This window comes from Aspergillus fijiensis (genome assembly GCF_003184825.1).
Source record: "Aspergillus fijiensis CBS 313.89 unplaced genomic scaffold BO72scaffold_5, whole genome shotgun sequence".
Classification (NCBI taxonomy): Eukaryota; Fungi; Ascomycota; class Eurotiomycetes; order Eurotiales; family Aspergillaceae; genus Aspergillus; species Aspergillus fijiensis.
The window spans coordinates 775,346-785,683 of record NW_024468981.1 but is presented as its reverse complement, the minus strand read 5'-3'; the positions used below and the strand labels follow the sequence as shown (position 1 = coordinate 785,683).

The following is a 10,338-nucleotide window of genomic DNA, read 5'->3' as shown; positions in this document are numbered from 1 at the left end:
GGCCGGAGCGCGTTTTGTCTCCACCAAACAGGGTCTGGATGGTTCACGGTCGCATTTTCGTATCTCAACACATGATGGCTTCCCAGGCCATCCATTCCAACCATTAGACCCCTCTTCACGCGCGGATCCCAAATCATGCTCGCAGCCGTCAATCTCCAACTCCCTTGGAAGTGTGCGATCGCATCACGTGATAGCTACCGTGTGCCTGAAGGATGCCCGAGGCACTGCACTCGTCTACGCTCCAGCTTGAATGTGAAGCTCTCTGGAATTTGAACGCTTTCTCTCCCTCATCTCAGTCTTTCTGTCCAACGGTCATCATGTGCGCTGGTACAGCAGCCCAGTTCCATCAAGACACCTCCCTGAATGATCACACTGTTTGTCTAAGAAATGATTATTGATTTTGGTTGGTAGGAAAACAAACACGAAAGGCAAGAATTGTCAAGCATCGCTAAAGCGCCACTCGGCTGAGCTCTAACCAGCAATCACAAATATGCTCCACCCATTAGCCTGATGCTTCTTTTTTCTAAAGAATAACTCGGGACTTTCTGTCTCGTTTTCTATGGTATCTATTTCGAAGAAGACAACATCCCTTCGCACCTTGTTCTTTACCCCCCGCTCCCCAAGGGACTCAACCCCAACCCTCCCTTTCCCTAACAGCCCCTCAAGCCGGAGAAAAATACCCCCACAGGTCAGCCAACTGCTCTAAGGAGTCTTTGACGCTAGCCTGGAACCGCGTGGCCCGGACCACAGGCCGGTACTGCACGTCGGCGAGGTCGATGAAGAGGCGCAGGACCTCGCGGGGGCGCCGCAACTCGACTAGCTGGCCGTCGCGGTCGGCAAGGACGGGCTCGCCCTCCTTGTACTTGATGAAGTTCAGGAGGGCCGGGTGGTCGGCGGGGACGTCGTTCAGGACGACGGACCGCAGCTGCGGGGGCACGGTGGCGCCGCGGTCGCTGACAGAAACAGAAGCGGAGCTGCTCATCATGGAGATGATGCTGCTGGAGCTGGTGCCGCTGGAGCTGCTGGTGGCTGACGAGGAGGCGAGACTGGCGGCCTCGACGGGGCCCAGCATGAGCGCCGGCAGCCAGTCGTGCGGGTGGCGCTTCATCGACAGGAACATGGTGATCAGCGCGACGCGGTACACCACGGCGGACCACCAGAGCGGCTGGTCCGCGGGGGGCATCAGGCGCACCAGGCGCAGGATCTGGCCGCAGTGGACGAGCGCCTCCTCCTCGCTGTCATGGGCGATGGTCGCCGGACAGGCGCCCAACGGACACGGGCCGGATCCCCGCGGGTTAGGGGCCTCTGGGCGCGCGGGGGGCCCGCGAAGCAGCGCGGCCTCGATGCTGGGAAAGCTCGCCATCGCGTTCAGCGCGATCAGGTGATACATGACCAGCATGGCTAGGCCGGCGGGCGAGTTGGTGTTGGCCGAGTGCACGGCCAGGTTGAACCATTCGGGCAGCAGGGCCTGCACCTGGTCGAGCTGGGCGTGGATGGCCGGGTTGGACAGGCCCTGGGTACTTTTGCGCCAGCGCACCGGGCAGTTGGGGAAGGACTGCAGCCACTGGCGCAGGTGGCAGACCATCCCGTGCAACGGGACGAGCAGCAGACGCAGATATTGCAGGGGCAGCCGCGTGCCTCGTCCGGGGCGCAGCTCGCCGTTCATGAAGCAGGTATACAGGTCGCGCAGGCAGATCGGGGGTTGGGTGGCGAAGGCCTCGGGTGCGAGACGTGCCCAGTCACTCTCGGAGCCCGCCTTCCACAGTCGGTCGTCGGCGGGTAGTGACTCGGTCAGCGTGTCCACGGAGAAGCTGAGAGGGGTGTCGTAGAACAGGCTCCATTCTTGATCTGCTATTACCCACGCGTACGTGAGCCTATGCGATGAAGTCAGTGGACAGTCTATGATGGCAAGCAGAAAGCTGCTGTCACTCACCGCGAGTTCATCTCCTCCTCCTTCCATTGCGCCCATTGTTGGTTGAGCCCTAGACTGCTACTAAGAAGGCTAGGAGTGTCGCCGTTGTCAAGGGAAGGAGGCTTTTGGTGTAGTAACTATATTACTGCCGGTCAGTATTCCCATTCGACCTGGGGTCATAGCCCAAGATCAGAAAGACTTGCCTGAGTGTACATCTGCCGGTGAGCGCAAGAGGTCTGTGGCCAGTGGAAAGGCAGGTTAGCAGATGAGATGGCGACATCAAAAGGCAAAAATAATGCGACATAACGTCAGACTCACCCGCATGAGCCATCGCTCACCAGACCACATCCCCAGATAGAGCAGCAAAAGAGCGCAATGAGACACGATATCCGGCCTCGTGCTGGCCACATCTCCTTCCATCATATCGGACAATGCAGTGCGACACGTCTCCGTCAACCCGGTCGCGAAAATATGCAATTCTGGGGCTGGAGAGGCCGTAGCCCCGATCGCAATCATCAGCAGAAGCAGGATGCCAGCGGCCTTGACGTCGTGCGGAAGGTCATTCATGAGCGTGTTTGGGTCTTGCAGCTCCCCGCTCGACAGGCCAAAGTACTGCTCGAAGCAGGAGACCTGGGCTCGTAAGAGGTCATCCAGCGCCTTGGCTGGAGGTAGGGTCACGATGGTGAGGTTGAGTGGACTGAGTCTCCGGCCGTGGCTGCTGTGTTCCCGCGAGTGGACATTGCGGGTCTGCATCAGTAGTAGTTGGGTCACCACCAGGAGGTTGTCGCGGGTGATGTCCGTGATAGGGTCTACGGCCGGTGGTGTGGCGATCGAGGAGGCACTGGACTCGGTGCTGCTGGTATTCCACGGCTCTCGCGACTTGAGCGTCTGCTCGAATTGCTGCAGGCTGAGGCGCATCTGGCTGCTCCAATCTTCCCCCCAATGCCGTGGCTGCCCTGGACATAGAGCGACAAGGGGGCTGTTGCGCCCGCAACTCGAGGATTTGCGCGGAGAGTGACTCGGGGGAGGGACGGTCATGGGCTCCAGGTATGATTCCCACAGGACATCGCTTGTGGAATAGCTGATGAGCTCGCTGATGAGGTCGAGGTCGGGTGTGGACTGATGCGGGGCGTCCTCATCCAGGACCATAGCCAAGGGCATATGTAACGATGACTCTGGAGTAATCTGCTGTAGCCACTCGGTAGACAGGTGCGTCGTCTCCTCGGTGCTGGGGTAAGGGACACTGGCTTCTTGAAGGCGTAACAAGCCGTCCGGACTGCCGGTCACCATGTCGGACCCTACTATTGCTGTGCTATCAGGCCCTACTAGGTTCTGTTTCGTTGTTTCCGGTGCAGTCTGCTGCTCTTCTCCCCGTGGGACGTCGTCTGGCCGTAGCCTTCGTAATTGGAGTTCGGCCGGGCGTTGCATGGCTCGCCGAGCAGAGCGCGGTTGGCAGACCAGCTGCTTACTGACGCATCGTGTGCAAGGCACCTGTGATATTCGAACTCTTGGTCAATCAATGATGTAAAGAAGCCACGCAGGGACTTCACAGCGCGCCTACCTTGCGATCGCATCGCGCCTTGGCCTTGGAGCAATGCGAACATGCGATGTACCTGGTCTCGGTGGTCTTCATACTGATGGTGGTCGTAAATCCAAGCTTCTGTGCTCCATCGAGGGGTGGAGCTGGGCCGCCGGAGAGAAGATATAGGCCAGAGATGCGGAGAGAGATAGCCACGGAAGTATCCCTGTTCTATAGATTCCCCTAGAGTCTGCCTCGATTGAATCCAAGCGATCCTCCAAGTTGATCCTTCGAAGCCGTCAGCATTTCCCAGCTTCTCTGCTGTGGTTGCGGCTATTGCCATTGGATCGACAGGATGAGAAGTGTATCAATCTGGTAATCTTCAGCCTGGCCATGTATCGCCACATTGCAGTTTAGGTTTGAGTTGGTCTGGAGGTGCTTCTCGACGTTCTCGGCGCAGTTTCGGCGATCCTGAATCATGGCAATCACATCACACATACTTCTCGCAGAGACAACAGAGAGAGACAGGGACACAACAATGTTGGGGTTACAAATTTCGCCCCCATGATCCTTCCGCCTAGCCTCGACCAGCATCAACATCCATACGAGCGTTATGGAGGCCTTGTTTGACCCCGCGACTGTTAGTGGGGGCGGTGGCGCCGAAGACCCTATCTCACTTCGCGTGGTTGAAGAAGCACGGGAAAAAAAAATAGAATAAAAAAGGATCAAAGCCATTTGTCATCTGAGCCTACCTAAAAACTTACTAGTCACCGATATACTAAGACAAATTCCAGGAGTCTGATAAAGAGAGTGGTCGAGTAGTCTCCTCCTGCAGGATCTAGCCAGAAAGCACGTCAGCCCACGTTGTTTGTTGATTCTAGCGTGAGGCTTCCCACGCGGCGGAAGATGCGCCAAGATGGAGCTATTTCATCTAGGGTTACATTTACAGTACCTAGTAGTTAACCTACTGTACATTGTTTTTTTTTCCACTTGGGATGGGGACCGTGCACCACTGCTTCGCCAACAGCCCGTCCACTAGTGATGCCTCTCTTATACTAGATGCCCCAAAGAATTCCCAGAGTAGAGTCGTAGAATCTTATTCCAAGTGAACTGAACTCATCACTGACAACCAATTGATTATTTCATGGCCAATTTGCTAACACGACGGTTCAGCTAGTTTTGTTTGCTCCGGAACGTTAGAATGTGTTGAGTGTTTACTTTATCGGGGAGCGCGTAAGCACTGAGTCTTATACTAGGTTATTACCTGGGCCGGACTTTCTGCCCCCTGCCCTCATTCGCTACATTGTCCGCTCCATTTCTGCAAGCCGATTCTTCTGCCTGCACCTAAATCCTTCGTTCTTTTGATCGGTCTTTTATCTAGGTTAGCACGTGATTTGTATACAGGAGTAGTCAAGTTCTCTTGTACTTTAATGAGGCCGTCGGACAGGATTGGAAGGATGACCGGACTCCCCCCGTCCAGCCACGCCTACTTGCACGGAAAGTCTGGATTAATATTAATATCGAGATTGAGATAGGTTTCCCACCAACACAAGTGCTTAAATGGAATTCAAGAGGGGTAAAAGTCTATTGATAGTGCTTGTTCACGGAGAGATGCTTGAGCCAATGTCTGTTCTCCGCAACTCACTATCCCGCCCTAGGTCTGTCGAAGATGCGGACACGTCTTGAGGATGATTCCTTCAGAGTCATCCGCAGTCAAATCCGGAGAGCTGTAGCTAGTATACTTGGATCTCACACTGACTCATGTTTTTCAATGGTATAAGCTGGCGAATCCCTGCATAGCATTCAGTCGCAGTTCACACTATACAACTTGCTCATATATCAGAATCGTCGAGACCTAGGCCTTACCTAAACGATCGATACAGCCTGAATGTATATCCCAAGCGAGAGAGCCCGCTCCAAATCCCGATCCACAAAGGATGCTATACCTAGAAATGAGGATCACTAGCTAGGTGTACTAGCCATTACTCATCAATTGGGAAAGTCTCAGAATACCCGTGATGTCCCCCCTCATCCCACAAGCCGAGTCAATTCAACCGAAGCCATGTCCACAACTACAGTGCATCAATACGGTGTTTCGCACTATGCTGAGATCCAGGATAATGGGGAAATGTGGCTAGCGGTACAGCCTGACCACTCACTAGCAGATATGGCGTAGTTAGAACTTTTAGTTGCTCTATCTGCGGCTCTCTTCACCCCTCAATCTACTGCTTGATCGTCATATCACCACGTGGTTTTGGGGCACGGCATCTGGCCCGTCGATGATCGGTACCGTACGGAGTAACTATTAGGTAGCTCGAGTACAGTACACTCACTGAGTTCTCAATTCCAAGGTTTTGCATCATGCCACATTCCGCAGAGGCTCTTAGGCCGGGAGATGCAGTCAGCAAGCTAAAATTCATCAGATATGCATATACGAGCGCGTAGTTGAGGTATCGACTCCTTGCTTGAACGTCACGGCCACTAGTTGGGCTGGTGGTATACGATCCGTAATCTTTCAATCTTTCCGTCCACCCGAAAGTGCGGATTGGGAGAGGCAGTGCCGACTCCCCGCTCGGACCTCATTTGACGGGACTGTTTTTCCAAGTCCTCCCGCTGTATTGTATTGTAACGGGCTATCAGATGCGTCATTCAAGCTAAGGAGAGGTAGCTTCAGCAGTCACGACAGCCAATTGCTCAGGATGCAAGCACTAGCTATCAGTGGCTAACTTAGTGTCTCTGCTTGGTAATATCTGTGTCAGGCTGCATTACTAACTGGATTATACCTACTTAGCCCATGAGGGCTTCCCTACTAATGATCTCCGGAGGATCACCTCGCGTAGACTAGGGCTGATCGGGTCTAGGTAGATAACCTTGGGGGGCGGAGCATTTCCCAACAGGGTCGGGAGTACTAATACTAAAACAAAAAGCCTGCCATTTGTCCAGATGAAACCACGCGGTCACGCGATTAGTGGGATTTCTTTTTCTATCGCATTTCCATGCACTGGCTTAGCGTAGCCTTACCCCTCTTCACCCCCGGGGAAGAGAAAACAAAAGAAAAAAAAAGTGCCGTGGTCTCACCTACGCAGGACGCATGCATGGCCTTCCTTCGGTCTACTTAACGAATTGCACGTACTGTACAGAGTACATACGTAAAATCAGCAACTGATTCCTCCCCGTGGTTTCAAAACCGACCCCCTGTTGTTGATATATCCCGATTCATTGGTGACTAACAATAGCTTGATCCATTCCCGCCAACCAGAAAGGAAAGAGTCTCAGTAAGGGATGCAGAATTCCGTCAGGCCAACCGTCCACGCGTATGTGTCACCCAATTGCTGACCAACAGCAGGGCAGAGTGACCGATCCCCGGGGTATGCCAAGCCGTTTCACGGATCTTATCGGGTCTTCACGACTTGTTGCGTCCTGTGTAGCTCCAGGAGCCATGTGCATCAGGCCACAGCCCATGCTTCACTCAATAGTCAAGGGGACTGATTGCTCGGTCGTAGATTTGTCAGCATAGGTGCTGTCTGCCTCCACTCGAGACCTGGCGTCAGGACTAAGATGTCTTGGAATGTAACCCAAGGCTAGCGGGCAGTCACCCCTAAGCTCTGGATCGCGTGCTAATTCTCTCGGCAACGAAGCCCTAAACCCATGGGGATAGAGGGGGGGGGGTGCTGAATTGGATTCGGTCCGTCTCCGATGGAGGATCCTTTTCTCCTTTTTGCTTTTTCTGCTGTGACTTGGTCATCCGTTCTCCCGTCGAACATAGCTCATCCGCAGATTATCAGACTCTGGTATGTGTAAGCACGCCGCGCAGCCACAGTTTTACATTCCCCGGCCTCGTCGTCGCATTGCAGGCTGTGGCTTAGCAGCATCCAGTCGGTATATCCTGCGTCCAACTCATAGTGGCCCTTTCAGTTGCCACGAGGCAAATTGGTTCGTCGCTTCCCAAAAGCAAAGACCACGTGGAATTTCGCCGGATGTACCCCAGCGGAGGCCAGAGCCGATTCGGTTTTCCAACGCATGAGCCCTCACCTGCACCCCTTGTTTAACTCTCACGGCCAAGGCACGCAAGGCTGCTTTCTTCAAACCAAGCAACGTTCCAAGCACCTCGGCAAACGTGCATCTCCTGAAGCACAGTTGTCCTCAAGTGCCTCTGCCAAGTGCGGCTGAAGCGGTAAGGACTGGTGGTCAACTCAGTCCAACGTACCGTACTTTTTGAGCCACAAGTCTGACTGGTCTGCTGCAGGAGAGGTAGGATTTTGGGACGCTGAGCCGGATCAGTCATCCTGCAGGGAAAGAACGGAGTCCGTCCCAGAGGCAAAGACTTACCTTGCTTAGCATAGGGCTCAGCGCTTACGTGCTTGGCGAATCCATCAGGAAATGACAGTAATTTATTCGGGTTCGCTGTGCTATCCGAATCTGGTTAAATGCTGTTGGGACTGACTGCGGGATTTTGCTCGTGCAGTATGCTTCCAGCGTGAGGGTGGCTCCCTGCTATCGCTCGATGAATAGGGAGACATGCACCCTGACGCAGAAGGTGGCTGGTTTTGTCCTGTCTCAAAGATCTCCATTCGTCCGTGCATCAGGTCTTGGAAGGTGGAAATGAGAACATCTGAGACGAGGATTTGCCATCCACAACGCTACATAGGGAAATGAACCAAAAGCCCACGTCGCCCGACAGTGTTTCCTTGTTTTCGCAAATCAACCAAACGAACCAACCTTGGTGGTTACATTGTGTAACCCATGGACAACTTCGGGACCTGATTTGCTGTTGAACGGCGTGCTCGATGCAATGGTACTACGTAAGGTAGTTTGAGCGGATGAGGTTCGTTGCTGTTGCCTGTTTCCACGTGGTACGCGGTATACACTAACTAGTAGCTTTCCTACAACCCAGATGGCAGCTACAACGCCTATTCAAGAATGGGGTGGATCTACTCCACTCAACCATCGCATCGGCTGACCTTACACATTGCAAATCTATGCTGAGTCCTTTTCGCATTGATGCCTCACTCTAGTCAGCATGCTCGCTCCGTGTAGAGGCCGTCAAGCCAATGAACCCAGACAAGTTTACGCGATCTCTCCCTTCTGACTCTGTTTCATGAAAATGCGTTCCGTCACGCAGCAGGATCGTGTGAGCTTCAGTCCCAGCCTGTCTTAAGCTGGAGTCGGCCCATGAAGTTCACCAATCGACCCCAGTATTGCATCTCCATCGTTCCTTACAGAGCACACTTCCACAAGGCTCAGGTGCCACCTTGTGGTGCTCAACGACCGTGGACCGACTCAGGATCTGGCTTGAGCGCGGAACATCGTTGGACGGGTTCAATTCGAAGAAGCTCGTCGGTTTGAGCGAGACCACCATCTTCTCGACTGGCATGACCGGAAAGTCTGAGCCAATGTTAGCAATCCCCAAATGTCCCCTAGATAAACAAACGGCAGCACACATACCTTCCGGACGGGTGATGTGCGTGGTGCCAAACGTGTGCCACAGCACGATATCCCCGTTCTCCACGGACTGCTGGCGTCGACTCCACACCCCCAGCCCGGTGTCGTCCGTGCTCTAGTTGGTGAACTCCCCGGCCGCGTAGAGCTCTTCGTCGCGGTAGTCCGTGTCCCAGATCGGCTTGGTGGTGAACCGTCCCCGGCGGGAGTTGAAGGTCTCCGGCCCCATGATGAGCATCTGGCTCGGGGACGCGTGCAGCCGGTACCCCACTGGTTCTCCGGAGATGGCGTTCGTCCGGTTGGGGTTGATGATGCGGTACGTTCGGGAGGCGGCGAGATTGAGCTCGTAGCCTCCGGGCTGCGAGATGGCGGTGGTGGTCCTGCGGAACGCGCAGCCTTGCGGGTCGTCGAGGGTGGGGTCGTCGCGGACGGGGAGAACGTCGTTGTAGACGACCGTGTTGCCGGTGCCGTCGAGAGCGGGATCAATCCGGAGGTTGAGCAGATGTTGATGGTTGACGGCCAGCACGCCGGGGGCCACGACGGTGCCCCAGGGCGAAGAGGTGTGGCGGGCAATGGGCATGGTGGACATGATGCCCGTGGCTTTGACCTCCACATGGAGGTTGGCGGCCTGGTCCAGCACGAAGGCGAGAATGTACTCGTAGTTCATCACGGTGGCCGTGCACTGGATGACGAGGGTGCGGTTGCGCATGTTGGTGTGCTTCCAGCCAATCCCCTCGTCCACCTCGTGCATGCAGATCACGTTCTTCATCTCGACGGGCTCGCCGGTCCCCGTCGTGCGGATCCCGTCGAAATAGGCGATTTGGCCGAGACAGTCGCAGCCCAGGGCCAGGGTGTTGGAGGTCAGGCCGAAGCCCGTGTCGCCCAGGTCGAACGCCTGCTTGCGACGGTACGGGGCCCGCGGGTCTCCGTACGGGGCGGTCATCTCGCTCATGGAGACTCGATGGAAGAGCAACCGGCCGTCGTAGAAGACGTTGTGGAGCACGGGTCCCTCGCGCACCGTCTATCTCAAGTGGAACGACCATTTCTGCCAGGTGATCTGGCGTCCGTCGATGCTAAATGATGGACCCTCCGGTTGCTCGACATGGAGCGGCTTTAGGTCCTGGCGGAAATAGGGCTTGCCTAAGAGGCGCTCGCCGTACTCGACTGGTTCCACGGCGTCCCAGGGAACCGTCTCCTGATCGAGCTCCGCCCCCGCTCCTCGTGGCAGCCTTTCGATCTCTACCAGCTCGGCGGTATGAGCGTCGAAGATGGGCGCAAACGCCATGGGGAGAGAGTAGTGGTTCGCTTCCGGATCATCATTGAGGACAGCGTACATGTAGCACTGGTAGAGACAGCGGGTTACATCGGGACTGTCGGTCCCGTACAGCCAAGGGTCGTTGACCACCGATGCCCTGCGGTTATCAGATTCTATGTGCCATACCTTGTATAATGGGAGCGGAGAGGGCAT

At 55.1% G+C, this 10,338-nt stretch overlaps 2 protein-coding genes across 2 annotated transcripts; both read right to left on the bottom strand.

Moving 5' to 3' along the window:
- Positions 1-414: 414 nt before the first annotated feature.
- BO72DRAFT_396246 (uncharacterized protein) lies at positions 415-3,156 on the bottom strand. The gene is made up of 4 exons (XM_040942025.1): positions 2,231-3,156; positions 2,116-2,148; positions 1,934-2,049; positions 415-1,874 (listed from the first exon to the last, which is right to left on the bottom strand). Exons 1-4 carry the CDS (start codon positions 3,071-3,073, stop codon positions 662-664), a joined length of 2,205 nt encoding a protein of 734 aa, XP_040805616.1. The 5' UTR covers positions 3,074-3,156; the 3' UTR covers positions 415-661.
- A 5,832-nt stretch (positions 3,157-8,988) lies between these two features.
- BO72DRAFT_455488 (amine oxidase catalytic domain-containing protein) lies at positions 8,989-10,338 on the bottom strand (the record flags this gene model as incomplete). The annotated part of the gene is made up of 2 exons (XM_040946236.1): positions 8,989-9,891; positions 9,973-10,338. The coding sequence occupies 2 exons, from the start codon at positions 10,336-10,338 to the stop codon at positions 8,989-8,991; spliced, it is 1,269 nt and encodes a 422-aa protein (XP_040805615.1).

Coding starts and splice junctions, on each gene's coding strand:
- BO72DRAFT_396246 (XM_040942025.1), bottom strand. CDS start 3,073: ATGCCCTTGGCTATGGTCCTGGATGAGGACGCCCCGCATCAGTCCACA. Junction 2,149..2,230: donor GTGAGCGATGGCTCATGCGG/GTGAGTCTGACG, acceptor CACTGGCCACAG/ACCTCTTGCGCTCACCGGCA. Junction 1,875..1,933: donor GAGGAGGAGATGAACTCGCG/GTGAGTGACAGC, acceptor TTCATCGCATAG/GCTCACGTACGCGTGGGTAA.